Source organism: Lactuca serriola, chromosome 6 (assembly GCF_051521515.1).
Source record: "Lactuca serriola cultivar US96UC23 chromosome 6, Lser_US96UC23_V15, whole genome shotgun sequence".
In the NCBI taxonomy this organism is placed as follows: domain Eukaryota; kingdom Viridiplantae; phylum Streptophyta; class Magnoliopsida; order Asterales; family Asteraceae; genus Lactuca; species Lactuca serriola.
The window spans coordinates 185,947,473-185,965,027 of record NC_136413.1 but is presented as its reverse complement, the minus strand read 5'-3'; the positions used below and the strand labels follow the sequence as shown (position 1 = coordinate 185,965,027).

At 33.4% G+C, this 17,555-nt stretch overlaps 2 protein-coding genes and 1 pseudogene across 2 annotated transcripts; 1 reads left to right on the top strand and 2 right to left on the bottom strand.

Annotated features, from left to right (window-relative positions):
* Positions 1 to 2,062: 2,062 nt before the first annotated feature.
* On the bottom strand, positions 2,063 to 4,274 carry APPR6 (Tetratricopeptide repeat (TPR)-like superfamily protein). Its single transcript, XM_079005410.1, has 2 exons — positions 4,102 to 4,274; positions 2,063 to 3,776 (listed from the first exon to the last, which is right to left on the bottom strand). Exons 1-2 carry the CDS (start codon positions 4,102 to 4,104, stop codon positions 2,310 to 2,312), a joined length of 1,470 nt encoding a protein of 489 aa, XP_078861536.1. The 5' UTR covers positions 4,105 to 4,274; the 3' UTR covers positions 2,063 to 2,309.
* Positions 4,275 to 8,757: 4,483 nt separating this feature from the next.
* LOC145057543 (putative receptor-like protein kinase At1g11050 pseudogene) lies at positions 8,758 to 10,908 on the bottom strand (annotated as a pseudogene).
* Positions 10,909 to 14,282: 3,374 nt separating this feature from the next.
* LOC145057542 (Chaperone DnaJ-domain superfamily protein) lies at positions 14,283 to 17,230 on the top strand. Its single transcript, XM_079005409.1, has 8 exons — positions 14,283 to 15,232; positions 15,439 to 15,646; positions 15,805 to 15,949; positions 16,039 to 16,136; positions 16,300 to 16,365; positions 16,473 to 16,562; positions 16,664 to 16,840; positions 16,993 to 17,230. The coding sequence occupies exons 1-8, from the start codon at positions 14,559 to 14,561 to the stop codon at positions 17,035 to 17,037; spliced, it is 1,503 nt and encodes a 500-aa protein (XP_078861535.1). The 5' UTR covers positions 14,283 to 14,558; the 3' UTR covers positions 17,038 to 17,230.
* The last annotated feature ends 325 nt before the right edge of the window (positions 17,231 to 17,555 follow it).

The window sequence follows — 17,555 nt, the reverse complement described above, 5'->3', positions numbered from 1 at the left end:
ATAAATAGGTTGTCACCGGGTTGACCCGTTTATATAATTTTCAACACAACCTATTAAATAAATGGGTTAAACCTAGGTTAACTCATTTTAAAATAAAAAAGTAAATAAATCAACTAAAACTTTTACCACTTAAAATAGTTTCAAACTTAAATAAACTTTGAAAGTATAATAAAAGCACAATCTCAATTCACAAATAAAAAAAAAATGTTCAAATAACATTAAAGATATGTAATTTCAAAATACTTTTGAAGAGTGACTATAGTGTTGTTGGCGCAAAGAAAAAAAATAAGAATTAAGATTGCTTTTTTTTAAAGAATAACAATACAACATTGTGATTTATAAATTAATACTTAGATTAATACATGGTAATATTTAAATAATTGTTAAATTAAATATATATATATATATATATATATATATATATATATATATTAAAGTTAAATGAGTTGGTGGGTTGATAACTTTAACCAACCCAACATATTCAATTAAATGGGTTAGGCGGATTGACCCATTTAATCTAAATGAGTTGAAAATTTCAACCCAACCTGTTAATTTTGGGTTGGGTTTGGGTTAAATTGGTGAGTTGAATCGATTTTTACCGGCTCTAGATAGGTTACATAGTTTGAAATAAAATTTGAGTTACCATGTGAAACAAATATGAAACTCTAACAATTTATTGGCATTCTACTATTCTACCTATTTTTAACTTGTGAAAATCAAATGGATAGACCATTTAATATAAAGAAACTCTGATCATTTCAATAGAGGTCAAAAATAAAATGATGATTTCAAGCCTTTTGGGCTTTTTCTTTTACATGTCACATCTCTAAATGGTGCCAATGTCTAATTTGGTTGGACATTTTAAAGGAGTGGGTATAGAGTTTCACAATTCTAACCGGTCTAATGAAATGAAACGTTTTTTTTTCTCTAATTGAGTAATTGGTTCAATTAAACTAAACCATCCGTTTGATATAGTTTTTTTAATTGAAACCGGTTTTTCAGGTTTTCTATAAAAATCCAAACTAAACCGGTTGCTAAATTAAATTAAATTAAAAAAAAAAAAAAAAAACTTTCTACAAAATTTCATTTTCAATAAAACCGAAGCTTTTTTTTTTTTTTGCCAGAACCGGTTTAAAACGGGTGTTTGTGCACCTCTGAGTGAGTGTTTGTTTCTTTTCAAAATTGATAAACAATTTTTTTTTATTTGAAAGATTATACAAAAACTAATGACTCAATTGGTGGACAAAAGTATATTTTTTATAGTTGAAAATTAAAATCCTAATTCCACCCAAACATCTTTGCTCTATTTACATGTACCACTCCAAATTTTCATAATAATAGCAACTAGAAAATTTTGGTAAATAAATACCCGTCGCCATCAATATATAAAATTTTAATAATTTAATGTGCTTGTGTGTATATACAGTCTTAACATTTGCTTTATAATATTCTAACACTTTTCATGTCGGTATACATGAGATGAGATGTATAATTACTTGGTTTCACTATCATTATATATATAATTCACAAACTAATATATTGAATCCACATGTGAGCTTTATATATGATTATGTGATTTCTCTATAATCATACATAAAATTCACACAATAATACATTCAATATACATATGAATCTGCTCATACATAAAGTTCACAATAACAAAAAAAAATGAATTCACATGTTATGATAAGATAATCACATAATTGCATATGAATATGATGTTCACTTGTTCTTGTTTTGTTTTTGCTCCCCTTCAGGTTTAATTTTTCTTGTTGGGTTCGAGTATTCTTTTCATCCAAATGTGAATTCCCATATTATATCCTAGTTGGCCCTTACCCCTTACATTTATTAGTTTTTTAAAAGCAACCCTAGTACTAATTAATTTTTTGAAATTTTATCATACACATTTTTATAACTTTATCAATTATATTATTTCATAATTACAACCAAATGATTTATTCATAATACAATCATTTTAAACTGATTGTTGTATTAAAACCAAATAAAGTTTTTAAAATTTTAAATAAATTTGATTAAATTTAATATATATAACTAATTAATATCAATTTAATATATAACATAATATTGCACATAATAATTATTACATTTAAAATTTAAACTATAGGGTTAAATAAACCTAGAACTTAAAAGACAAACTGTGACATTCAACAACCCCTGAGTTGACACACACTGCACTGCCCAAAAAACATCATCTCAGATATAAATCAGATATACAACGGCCCACCTGATTGTTGTCCTAAGAGAGGGGCCCACCAAACACGAATAACAAAATCAAAGCATTCATCTAATCAATCGCATAATGGCTCTTTTACTAATAAGTCCAACTTTTGTTGTAAAAACTCGAACACATCATCACGCTTTTGATCCAAAAGCAATTTTCTCAACCTCCCAAAAGTCAACCTCGGTGGTCGAATTCCTTTCTCAATCATTTCCTCCATTAACACACAAGCTTCAGAAGCATCTTCATTTTCACACAACCCGTTAATCATAACAGAAAAAGTATGCAAACTAGGAACAAATTGCTTCCCTTTCATATACTTCCAAACTTTTTGTCCCATTTCAATATCACCCGTTTCACAAAACATCTTAATCATCATCGTATACGTATCCGCATCAGGTTCACAAATCTTGATCATCCTTTTGAAAACCTTAAACGCCTCTTTACTTTCTTTTCTATCTATCAAATGATTCAAAAGAATGTTACAAGTTCTTGAATTTGGATTCACCTTTTTGCATTCCATTTCGTTTAAAACCCTATACGCGTTTTTAACCTTGTTTACTTTACAAAATGCACTAATCAACGCGTTGTAAACTGCCACGTCAGCATGGACACCGTTTCTTTCCATTTCAAGAAACGTATCAACAGCATCTTCGATTCGGTTTTCAATCCCGTATGTGTGAATTAAAATACTGTATATGAAGGATGTGGGCCCACAACCGTTATATTCCATGTCTTTTATTATATCAATAGCTTCATCTACCCTACCTGTTTTACACAAAATATCAACCATGATCCCGTATGTGACAATATCAGGGGTACATCCGTCATTTTCCATTTCTTTATAAATCTCTCTTGCTTTAGGCAAATTGGGATCCTTTCCCCACCCTTCGATTAATATACTGTAAGTTTTCTGATCAGGTTTAAATCTTTCTTTCATTGTGTCAAAAATCTCTTGGGCTTTTCTTACGTTTCTTGATTTACATAAAGCACTTAATAAACCATTAAAAGCTGATAAATTTGGAGGGGTGTTGTATTTTTCCATGATATTGAAGGTGTAGATTGCTTCTTCGACTTTTTGTGCTCTTGCATACTTTCTCATAATTATGCAAAAAGTCTCGATATTGAGTAGGTTTTTGGTTCTCATGGTGTTTATAAGATCCCACATGATTTCATATTGTCTGATTTTGGCTAAAGATTCAATCATGGCATGATAAGCTTTTATAGAATGTTCATAGTTACGTTGCTTACCTGCCCAATCAAAGAATTGATACACCAACATGCCTGCATTTGTGAATCTTTTAAGGACTTGTTCTACTACTTCAGGTGATGGCCTTATACCACTTTGATCAAGTGCAGTTGCAACTCCTAGCTTTGGACATGACATCATGATTTTGCATATTTGTTTTGTGGGGTCGAATAATATGTCTTTCTTTGTTTCAATCGAGCAGTATGTTCTTCTTCTGGGATGAAAAAGATTTCTGAAACTTGATTTCATAGGACTGGTGAATACTCTGATCATATTGTCGTGGATCACCTACAAGAGTTGGAGACTATCAAACAACTTTCTTGCATTTAGATTATAACTAAGAGCTTAAAGAGTAAAGAGTATGAAAAGAAGTCCCCAAGAGATAATAATAATAATTGTCATGGGCATTTCATCAAACAGCTTTCGTGCATTAACATGTTATCATCTCCAAGCCAACAGACTTGCCAGTTGGGCAGCTGACATTACAAATTTTGAGTTGAGTCTACAGAAATAGGAGCAGTGAAGCTTAAATATCAAACGGTTTGCTTGGTGTACCAAAACTGATGAAAGGGAAAGTAAAAGAATGAAGATTAAATTGAGAGTTCGGACTTGCCATTCAGGATTTCGGAGACTGAGACAACGGGATGTACAGGCGAGCAAGTGTGAGAGTGAGTTCGATTCGAGATGCGAAGATGGAGAAGCGGAGACGCGATCGTGGCGGCCGGCGGGAACGAGCCGACGGAGATGAGTTTCGAAGAAGCAGGTTTTAATTTTAACTACTGTATTTATTTGGAGTTTTTCGTAAATTATTAGAAGATCATTTATAAATAAAAAGGACATATTGTAGCCCAACAATATTTAGTATATTAGTTTAAATGGTCCCTCCTGATTATTTTTTGTCTTTAAAGGATACTAGCTTGTGTTTTACCGGTTAATTTGATACCTTTACCCATTTTTGAAAGTTACAATGTCATATCAGCTGCCAACTAGGCAGGTGAGTCAACAATGACTCAGTGGTGAGTCGACTTATCGTTGCCAGGTGTGTTTGTGTGGATTACCAGGTGTGTTTGTGTGGTATCTTATAGCAACAAAACCACCATTGATTCACAACCTCCAAAAATCACAGCACCCCTTATTTGGGTACACATAAATCGATGGGTTCTTGGCGATCATCTTCAACTCCACGAGATATGGTTTTTGACGATGACTACGACGGAGACGAAGATGAAACGGATTTAGATGATAAGATGATTAGAGATGATAATCAGGTGATACATTGGTCATCTTGGCCGCCTTCACCGACATCTAGTTCATCGGGAAGAAAGAGTACTTTAGGAGTTTAGAAACCGATTTCAAGAAAACAATTTGATTTGCAAATTGATTTCAAGCAAACATCTTAGAAAAACGGTTTCAGAAACTGATTTCAAGCAAACATTTTGATTTAGAGAATTGATTTTATATGCCGGTTAAAACCACCTTCACCTCGTTGCAGACTAATTCTCCAGATTCATAAGTGAAAAGAAATTCGAAATCAGGGAAAACATCTACAACCGCGTCATACATGTCGAGAATTCGAAAGAGTTTTTCTGAAGATCTTTGCCCAATTGCAACTGCTTCCCCAAAATTCAACAGCTGCATCACACATCCTTTTGTTGTTTCAACGAAACTAATTTCTTTGATAAGTTCGGATTCGCTGAAAACTTGTTCGCATAATCGTTTTTCCCCAAAAAGAAGAACCTTGACCATGATTTTAATCGCTTGAATCCATTTCTTCATTTTCTCATCCAAAATTTTCCATTTAATCTTCTGTACTTCTTCAATACTAAGCCTTTCAACTCCTAGAATGGATAAACACTCGTTTAAGACATCACGCCGGACGTTATTGTAAACCTGACAACACTCTTTTTCATAGCCGGACCTAATCATCCGATCGACGATGGCTTTCAGCTCCTTGATTGCTTCAGGATGGATCAAATCGACAAAAACATCACCACCTAAGCTCGGGCCTCTTTCGTGATGATACCCACTTCTGCTCCCACCATCTTCATCTTCTCTGTAGCTTTCAAAATCGTCCCCAATTTCAATCCCGTTTGACGGAAACGAGAATGAACCCTTGCGGATCGATCCATAGAGTCGATCTATGTCGAGAGGGACTGTGTTGCGGAGTGAACATCAGACTCTATGCTTGGTGTTCGATTCTACCGGAGTGAACATCAGGGCCATCGCTGGAGCCGAAGAAGACAACGACGGAGCCGGAGAAGACAACATCAGAGCAGGTGAAGATGGAAGATGGTAAGGGATTTGATCGGATTCGGGTTCTAAAGAAAGCATTACATTAGTTGTTACACGTGACAATTGAGTTGGCATTTAAACCTGTTGATTAGGATGGGTGTCACCGGGTGACCCCTTCAAATTTTCAAGAATGACCTTTTAAAACCTAAAAATACAAGTTTGTGCCCTTCAAATGCAAAAAATAGTCACGAGGGACCGTTTAAACCAATATACTAAAGTTTGTTGGGCAACAATGACAAGAACCCTAAATAAAAAAGGCTTAATTAAAAGTACTTCTTCGGTTCTTTGTACGTATAATATTCAAGTACTATATGATATTTTTCTTCCGTCGACATTTTTTTAAAAAAATTTTAGTCCACCAGCAAACCATTTTCTTTTATTTCATACTAGTTGTGAAACCCGTATGTTATATGGGTTGGATAAAACAAAAAAACTAAATATAAAGGTTTAAACAAAAATTTATTTAAATTTGAAATTTAAAATTTAAAATTTAAAATTTAAATTTAAAAGGAAACATATTCAATAGTATATGAGTTGTAATATTGTAATTTAATTGTTATTTTTAATTAAGGCAATTATTAATTGAGTTGTAAATATGATGTGTTAATTAAGAAAAGATAAACAATGAGAAAATGACAAATGGAAAAAAAAAAATTTATTCAAAAATACCAAAAAATGACATGTGTTCAAGTTAATGAGAAAGTGACATGTGGCAAAATTATTTTCATTTATTAAGGAGGATAGTAAAGTTGACTAACATTTGAGGGGTTTAAAAGTTTGTTGATTTCAACCTAAAAAGTCATATTTGTTTATGTTAAGGGCGGTGATATTTACACGACTCTTTTTTATACATCCACTAATTTTTAAAGCATTTGACAATTATACCCTTTATTTATTTTTAGAGCGTGATTAATTATTCAAAAACAACATTGATTTTTAGCAAACAATTATACCAAAGGAAATCTTAAGCCTGCAACTCATTCATCTTCTCAACTTGTTGGTTGTTCCCTTCAACCACAATCTCCGACAGAGTCTTATCTTCTGCGAACATTATTTTCACCTTAACATGCTCTTTTCGTGATGCTCGTTTCTAGTAATAGCTACACCGTTCCAGTTGCCCATTACATATCGCCTGTACATAAAAAAAAAAAAAAAACGTAAACGATGAGGATGAACCGGTTGTTACCGACATCCAGAACGATGATGGTAAGCATGGGATCCATACTCCTCTCGCTTACGCCTCTCACTTCTAATTTCCGATTTGATCTCAAAATCTACCAAAATCAAACTTAATCTTCATAAATTCAACCAAAGCATCATACATCAAGTTCATACCTTATTCCTGTAAATTAGGATGTAAATTACGAACTGACCTTAATTTCCAAACAGCAAACTTCAAACCTCCATAAAATTCATCATTTAAAACTTTAGATCTACTACTCTACATTCAGTTTTACATAAAAATCATGATATTTTACACACAATTCCAAAGACTTGGAACATGGATGACGAAATACTCATGAGGTGTAATAGCCGGCACTAAAATAAGCCGACGATGGCTCTGCAAGCACAAGCAACAAATTGTGACCGGTGATTGTTGCTACCTAGTGAAGCAATGAGGAGATTCTTCTTAAACCCCATGTCTGATTACAGAGAGAAGGTATTCTCAGAAGATTTTCAATTTGGATGAGACGAGAAATAGGGGAAGCGGTGTTTGAGAGATTGAGAGAGTAGTCTTTGAATAATTAATTACACCCTAAATAAAAATGAAGGGCAAAATTGACAAATTACTTTAAAAATCATGGATGAATAAAAAAAACAACTGTGGAAGTATCACTCCCCTTATGTTAAGGTTATATACAAATTTTCAAACGTATACTCTTGAAAATCTAATAGCAAAAAAATAGATCCAACCAAATTGTAATTTATTGATTGGTATCATATTTTAAGTATCCCGATTCACTTTTAAAAATTAAAATTAATTTAGTTTTACTAAGTTAAATTGGATCGAACTCATCTATTCAAATGAATATTATCATCGATTGTTTTAAAAGGCTAAAAGGCTGGTGTTGTCAAACTAAGACGCATCATGGAGGGCGGAACACCAGCAGTATAAATAGAGGGCCAAAACAATGACATATCAATAAAAAAATTGAGATGAAGGCAAACCTTAAACAATATATCTATCCTATCTACTCTAATAGTACACTATAAAAAATATATATATATATATATCATAAAATAATTGCTTTCATGATTTGTTTTTTTGAAAATGGATATTCGAACATCAACATGTCTTCGTTTATATAACTTGATGTACTAATCAAAAGCAATAACAAACCTATACATGTCTTGTTTATATATCTTCATATCCTTATCAAAAGCAACACAAAAAACAACAATTATAGTAATATAAATATAAAAACAGATATTAGGTTACAATTAAATAAAACATTAGATATTTGATAGAAGTTTTTATTGAAAAACTAATTAAAATAAGCATAATAACAATCAACTTATAAATGACGACACTTTAAAAGAAAAAAGGCGACACTACAATGTACTAGAAGAAATAATTAAAAAACAATTTGACACCAAAAAGCTCTTAACCCAATGGTATCAAAAGTCAAAAAGATCCGCATCACTTTCTCTAAGAGGTATTCTTTTAGAAAACTATTTGAAGTAAGTTCTTTTCTTTTTTTTTTCTTTTCTTTTTTGAAGTCGAGACAAACAGCCAACTCATCAAAAGGTAGATTTCTTTTTTGTTTGCACTTATCATTTATGGATCCAAAAGGTAGTTGTATATTGGGCTCTCTAGCTTGATTGGGAAATTCATCCCCTCCACAAATGTCTATGTCCTTCCACATTTTATTGTTATTGTGGTTAATATGGTAAACATATATTTTTTAAGTCTTTTATAATTTTTGTGTGTGTGAAGTTACTTTACAGATCTCATTAATTTATTGTGCTCACACGATAAAAAAAACATTATGTTTTACCATTTATAGGTTTGTGTTTAGTTTCTAAATCTAGTTCGATGTATAACCATTAAGTTCTTCAAATTTTACAAGCATCATTTTTCAACAAACTTTGTAAAAGAGAAAAATAGAGAAAAACGAACGATTAAGAATCCTATAATTACATAAATGGTACAAAAGACATTACCATTTAAAATTTTCAAGTGTTGAGAATTGGACTCGTTATCGACCCATCGCTACTCGACCACAAACTGGTACCATGCCGGAAGCTCAGTCCAAAAGACTCTTGACCAAGCGGCGGTGGCCGGTCCGGCAACCGAGGAATGTCAATATCACCTTCCAACATCTTCAGAGCTTCTGAAATGGTAGGTCGAAGCACCACCATGGCATGAGCACAAAGTAATCCAACTCTTACAAATCTACCCATCACACCCATCGGCGACGTCCCTTCTTCTCTCATCGACTCATCAAAAACCTCATCAATTCGATCCGATTTCACCTTCTCCCATGCCCAATCGGCGATCAGAACCATCCCTGAATACGCCGCCCCTTTCACCTCTTCAAGCACCTTCCTCCCACTCATGATCTCAAGAACGATGATCCCAAAGCTATACACGTCGCTCTTTTCGGTCAATTGCCCGTAAAGAGCGTATTCCGGTGCTACGTAGCCATAAGTTCCGGCGACTCTGGTGGTCATCTGAGACTGCCCGTCTCTACTTTGCTTAGCTAATCCGAAATCCGCAACTAGGGCTTTCATGTTTGAATCTAGAAGAACGTTTGTCGCCTTTATATCGCGATGAAATATCGGGGGTTTAATCCCGTTGTGTAAATAAGATAGCCCTTTCGCAACATCAAGAATGATCGATTTCCGTTGAGCCCAAGTTAAGCTTTTTTCCGGTGTCCGTTGATTGAAGATATGATCATGTAAATTACCATTTGGCATAAAATCATAAACCAGGTACCTTTCGTTTCCTTTAATGGCGTCACTAGTTGCACAAAATCCTCGAAGGGGGAGAAGATTCCGATGTCTTATCTTGCTTATGATATCGGCTTCGTTTACAAAATCGTCGTCTGCTTCAGTATCGAAGCTGGTCATCTTTTTGACGGCGACCTCCGTTCCATCGGATAGGGTTCCTTTGTAAACAATCCCGAATCCACCTTGACCGATGAAGTTTTGTTCAGAGAATCCGTCGGTGGCGACGTCGAGCTCCGCTATACGGAACCATTTTGCACCGGTGTTGGGCAAAACACGAGCTTTTACTGTTCTTACATAATCTGTGTGAAATTGATTTTCTTTCCTTTTGTTTTTGAATCTCCTGTACGCGAAAACTGCACCCAGAAAAAGGAGAGTTCCGATCAAAGCTCCTAAAATCGCGAAAATGGTGTTTTTCTTGGATCTTGAATTGGATCTGGATTTAGCTAAAGGTACGCCGAGGATGCAATCTGCAGTTCGAGTGTCTTCCGGGCCAAAACTGTTGACGATTGCGGCGGCGTATAGAGCGGTGAAAGTGAAGCATTTACTTGAGTTACGGCTTAAAGCTACTAACCGGGTGTTAACCGCCATTCCTGCATCAAGGCAGGAGCTGCAGCTGAGAAATCCTGCGAAATCAACGTTGCAGGAAGAGTCAAGCGCGGTGGTCGGACCTGATTTGTTGACCCAATCTGATAACGTCACAATCTCAGCGCATTTTGACGGGGTTGCGACGAACTCAGTGGTGGAGGTGAGGCAGGTGGAGAAGATCTGTGTGATGGAGATTGAAGAGAGATGGGATTGGAAATCGGAAAGGCAAGAAATGGAGGATTGGAGGTTTGGGAACAAGAAAGTTGAAGTTTGGTTGAGGTGGTGAGCGAGGCCGATGCCGAAGAGACTCCGGAGAGTTTGGCAGCAGTTTGGGGTGGCGGTGTCGTTGGTGGTGGTGGTCCGGCAGGCGGAAGAATCCCATGGGAAGGTGGTGACGTAGTTGAAATCTGTTGGGCATGAAGAAGAAATTGCTGCTCGATGTAAAGAGGGGAGGATGAAGAAGAGACAAATGACACACAAGAACCGGCATTTCCCCATTAATGGTGACCTTACTTTCACCCAAGCAAATGGTTGCTTTGAGCTCATTGGATATGTTATGTAGCTTGTTGATGGTGCAACTTGGAGAGAATGTACAACTTTTTAAGTACAAGTTACAACTCATAATATTATCTTTATCGTAACTACTCAAATATTGGTAGTTAATGTTAGGAAGGATTTGTCTTTATTTAATCTTTACAACATGCATCATTATTTTTTTTTGGATATAATAAACTCTGATAGAATAAAGTAATTTGTGAAGGCTGTCACATGTTAATCTTTACAAAATACATCATTATTTTTAGGATTATATTAAACTTTGACGGAATAAAGTAATTTGTGAAGGTTGACACATGTTGATTACATTAAAGGGGGCGTATTTTTTTATTTTTCACACGGTAATAGTCAAAGTCAAACTTAGTACAACGATATATCCAAAAAAAGAAAATTAAGGTAATATAATGTCACTTTCTACCTCATTCAAGTTTCAACCATGTTGAATCGGAAACACCAAAGAAAAGAAAACAATCTTTTTCCCTTCCATTGCTCGGATATTTTTATGAAATTGCAATGTTGTCATGGAATATTTTCAACTTAGAAAGGTATAATATTGAAATAATATATCTTTTTCTATATCTTTACTTATTTATTTTTTGGAACCAACGGAAAAATTATATATAAATTGAAAATACGATTAGCGACCAAACAATGCTTTTTGAAGCCCAGGTTAGGCCCAAAGAGAAAATATGATTAGTTACCAATCAAACAATGCTTCTTTCTTTTGGATGGAGTAAAGGTTCGAGAAATGGAGCAGTAGTTTACCACAGTTGAGCCAATCATCCATCCAAAATGAAATATTATTTCTTAGACATTAAAAGGTAAATTCATCAATAAAATTGATATTCATTTATTACTATATTTATTATAATTATTATATTAAAGTATAATGTGAAATTTAGTAAAATAGAAAACCTCATAAAATTACATGTGGAAAAAATTAATTCAAAAGCAAATTGAATTAAAGTGTGAAAAATGACAAAAAAAAACATTCATTTATTAGAGGGAATAGGTTCCAATGTTTTTTTAGAGCCATGAAAGCACAGAAAAAATAAATAAAAAGTAAATTAATTTGTTATTTATGGAGTGTTGATACATAAGTAGAAATTGATATAATTAGTATACTATGATCAAAAACTTAATAAATAATCAGAAATTTATTTGTAGAAATTAATTAATTAATTATGCCTATAACAAATATCCATTAGTTATTCCACCCAAGTAAATGAAGGGTAAAGTCACCGGTTCACATCCAATGATTGAGGTCCGTTGTAAATTTCGTTTTGAGGGACTCTAATACTAATACATAATACTCAAGATTTATGCAAATTTACCGGAAGAAATGTGGAAACATCTAAGAATACGGCCGATGTTTTTAACGTTGCTTCTAGAATCTAGACCAATTATACCTACAAAAAGGACATCATTGGCCTAGAATAAATGAGAACAAGTGCATGTATTATATAATTCTCGATTGGATTGTAGTTGGGATGGAGGAGAAAATGGGCTTAAGTGGGTGTTTGGGCTAGCAACTGGATCTTGGGCTCTGGGCTTTGGATTATGAACTGGATGTGCCAAGGCTTTAAGTTATGGAAGGTGTTAAGCAGAACTTCTATATAATTTTAAAAAGAAATGTTAAAGAATAATACCATATAGGCATATGGATTAAGATAGGATCATAGGAATCATAGTTATGCTTATGGAATACAATACGAGGATACGAAAGAAAGAAGAAATAAGAATGCTATCAAGGTAAGCAAACATGAAATTACTTGCTAGTTACAATATAAATGGGAGGGTAAATGCAGAAGTTAGAGTGAGAAAAATAAAGAATGTATGAATATTTTATTTGAATATTAGATAAAGAATGACAAAAAGTAAGAAATATGTATTAATCAATAAAATCATGTAAATCATTTTATATATGAAATTTAAAAATATATGGTTTGATTAAGAAAATTTGATGAAAATGAACGTTAGATGCGATGAAAAAAAAAAGACAAGAAGTAATCAAGAAAATCGTGTAAATTATTTTATGAATTTTAAAATATAAAGTGGAACTAATAGAATATTATAATTAAAACGAATTTAATGTTATGAAAAGAGGCGATAAATAATACAAAATGTGTAAACTATTTAATGAGTTTTAAAATGGAAAGTAGAATTAAGTATTAATAAAGAAGTAATTTCAGTAGGGGTTAACCATTATAACAATAAAGTAAGTATTAACACTTTTGTTGGCAATTTAGATAACACATTATTATTCTTGCTAAACATGTCACTAATCAAACCACATTTTGTTGTTAAGTAAGTCATTATAGTTTATTGTTATTCAAGTTACTCATGTTATGGGTTACTTGGCATATTATAAGTTTTCATCAACCATTTATGATCGAATTATTTTGCCATGTCTCAATGTTTGTTTCGTTGGCAGAGACATGTGTGTTTAGAGCCAAGGTGGATCATATAATCCACCTAAATTTTATATTATACAATAAATTATATATAAAAAAAGTGTGACCTATCTTAAATATTTTAAAAGACATACCTTAATATATTTGATAAAAAAAAGTACAACTATAAATAATAGAACATATATCATATTTGGTGGCATGAATTCGTCTCAAAAGTCACATCTACTCCGATAAGAAAATGATCATGAGGTTTTTCATTATAAATAGATGCTTCATTTTTATATTTCTACATCATAAGCTTGTTGAGTCCTAATTCATATCGACTCACTATGTATATAAGTTGGTTTTAGTAAAAAAAAAATTGAAAGAATCATTGATTTGGGGTATATTCTTTCACCGGTCACCAAGCTTTATACATGTTGAATTGATTGTTTTTTGTTTGAACTGAAAGCTAAACATGGTTAAGAAACCACATGAATTTCTATTCTAAGACTCTCCATTGCTCATTGCACACATCACATGTGGTCATGTCAAATGTAAACCCTCACTTGGATCACAATTATTAACAACTACATATTAATTTTACATCTCATCATCAAAACAAAACATCATTTTTTTCGGTTTACATCACATGTCAACATTATTAGCAATAAGTTAAGTCACTTCAAGAGTCTTTACTCAAACAGCCGATAACAATTATATATATATATATATATATATATATATATATATATATATATATATATATATATATATTCCAACAGTGTAACAAAATTAAGATTTTAGTGTTTAAACCTACTATAATTTTTGGGCATACATAAGGCCATAAGGGTAACATCTATGACTATTTATTAATTGGGTTTTTGATACAGTGTAGAATCCAGAGGGGGTAAGATGGCTTTAATGGAAAAACCAGGGAGAAGTTTTGTAACTATAAGTGTTACAGCTCATTATCGAACACGTCGTACCCCACATAAACACCACCACCTAACGACGCACCGTTGACACCTCCATTCCATCAAGGCTGAGGTGGGAAGAAGGAAAGAGGCGATCGAGAAAGGAATTGAGACAATTATTCAATCATTTTGTCGGTGGGTTATCGCGTTTGCACTGAATCTTCTTCATCCCATCCGACTATCATATTCCTTCCTTTCGAAAACCATCTCCGATAGCTCCTGCTTTTCGGCTCAAATTTCTATAAGTTTTCCCCTTTTTTGCATCTTTTCTCTTTGTTTTACATCGAACAAATCCCACCACCTCCTCACTTGAAATGGATCAGTTTGGTGTTCTAGTAGAAAGTATCGGCTTCAAAGCACATGGAAAATCATCAGCCCCATTGGCCGATTTGAAGGGCACCAACAAACCCAATAACAATTCCAATGGGTTCCCTGGAGATATTGGTCTCAACCAGGATTTTTCGTCGTTTAATCGATCTAAATCGGGTTACAATTCGAATCCTTCACTTAATGTTGATGATCTTGATGGGATTTTTAGATCCAATAGTAGTAACGATATGAAACCCCCGAATTCCGCTTTTGATGATGTGTTTGGGGGAGTTCATTCTGGGGCTAATGGTATTGATCTCGACTCAGTTTTCAAGGTTTCGAATTCGAATAATTACGACGATGATGACGATGTGTTTGGGTTGAAGAAATCGAGCTCAGGAGCGAGCTCTGTTGATCATCATGCGTTTAAGAAGACCCATTCAATTGATGATTTGCTTGGAAATTTTGGTGGAATGGGTGTGAAATCGAATGCTCCCAGAAATAACTCCGGGGGAAAACAAGCAAATGCTTCAAAATCAAACGATTTACTTGGAAATCTGAATGGTAATGGAGTTAAGCTGAATGGTCCAAAAAAGGTTTCAGTAAACAAGCAAGAAACTGCTTTTGATTCCGCAGATTTGCTATCAGGTTTTGGTGTAAAAAGTTCTTCAATCAATAGGTATGTAAGCCTTTATCATTTACTTGCTTCCTTTTGCTTATTTGTTTGTTTACACAAACATATGAAACTTTTAGGTGGATTACAATTTACACATGATTGCTGAAATGATCAAAAATGAATATGAAGTTAATACATCATTTATTCATTTACAATACAACTTAGTTTATATTTAAGGGGAAGTAAACAATTCTTGTTCATATATACAGATTAAAATCAGAAACAAATCCCACTCGTCAATCAAGTTCAGCCAGATCATATTCAGCTTCAACAGAAGATCCATTTGTAATGTTTGAGAGAACACATGAGAGTGCTAGAGCAAATAATGGTGCTTTTGGAGTTGACAATTATCTGGATTCCCTTTTCAGCTCAGGCAATCAGTCAAACACCAGAACCAGTCAAAGCTCTTCAAGTGAGGTGAAACAAAGTGTCAGAATTTATGCAATATGTAGGCCCCATTTGCTACATAACAGAACATGACAACAATGACTGATGCAGTACAATGTTGTCCTATGTCCTATGTAGCAAATGGGGGTGTAGGCAACTGTAGACATGGGCTTATGTTTGTGTTTCAGGATTCTGTTTATGATGCTCTTTTCAACAACAATGGTGGCACTAAAGTTGGAAAGAAGGTTTCCTCTGATGCCTCGTATAGTGTAAAGAAAGCACCAACAAATGCAAATAGCACGGATGACTTCTCTTATCTGTTTGGAATGGGAGGTAATTATATTTCAAGACTCCTTGTAAACTCTATGCATATTAAGACATTTTCTTTCTGAAATTGATTTTTTTCTTTTTCCATTTTAAAGATGCAACTCCATCAGGAGAATTTCAGGAAATCAAAGGGGAAAGTGAAGAAAGACGAAGAGCCAGATTAAACCACCACATGTCGACTCGGGAACGCATGGTATTCTTTTGATTTCATTCGTGATTTGTTGTTGTATCAAATATGAAGAATCCATCCATCAAATCCTCAAAACCCTAATTTGAAACCCTAACATTCAACACAAATAATAAGGAACCAACTTTTTGAATAATCGCTTTGATGATTACTTTAATCGACTTGTCAGACTAAAGCACTGAATGAGAAGAACAAGCGTGACTATGAGGCACAACAAGAGCAAGATGAGAAGCACGTCAGTACTTCTACATATCAACTTTTTTTATATTTTTTATATACTATTTGAATAGAATAGTTTTGGATAAATTTTAATTTTTTTTTTTAACATATTAATTTTTTCAGAGGGTAGCTGCAACCCTAGAAGGTGATATAAAGCGTTGGGCTGTTGGAAAAGAAGGCAATTTGCGTGCACTTTTATCTTCATTGCAAAATGTACGTTTTCATCTTGGATTTGTTTTGTTTATTATTATTATGTTTTTTTATTAGGATATTTATTTTAATAAGTCTATGAAAATTGACAATATTGGTATTAGGTGCTTTGGGGTGGAAGTGGGTGGCAAGCAATTTCACTGACTGATTTGATCACATCAACAGCAGTTAAAAAAGCTTATTACAAAGCAACTTTATGTGTTCATCCAGACAAAGTTCAGCAGAAAGGTGCAACTGTTGAACAAAAATATATTGCAGAGAAAGTTTTTGATCTTCTCAAAGTAAGATCTCTTTAATCATATATATTATATTATGTAATTGTTGGGAATCTGGATGAATGATGTTTACTTTCTTGACAATGGCCAAAAAAGTAAATTTTGGTTACTGAAATATTGCAATGAACAACAAATATAACAACCGGTTTTCTTGATAGGAAGCTTGGAACAAATTCAATGCTGAAGAATTCAAGAAACAATGAGGAGATGTTTTTTCTTTTTCGGATGTATAAAAAGTGGGAGGTGAGTTGTTTGTTTTTGGAGAATTGTAGTATGAGATTTTATTTAATCCAAGTAATACGAGTCAGGTCTGTATATGTGGGAAAGCTACTTGGTGTATTAAAAACTTGTGTTGGTTTATTTATTTGTATAAAAAAAAAAGAAATACATATATAATATCTGTTATTGATATTTGTTTTGCAAAAGTCATCCATGGATTTAAATGTTGCCTGGATGATTGTTTGCAAGTTAAGTTGAAGATTGTAACTCAAAAATGACTGAAAAAAAGGTAGACTTTTTATTATTTGGTGCAACACACTCTTAACATTTCTTGATTTTAGATTATGTTTTAGCTATAAACGAGCTCACTTTTTGACATAAATAACATACCTTTGGAATTCTACAATTATGTTCTGCACTTCTGCAATAGTTAAGGGATCAGTTGTTTTTTTTTCTAAAATAAAAACACTACATGAAATAAAAACATCTAACATGAGATTTT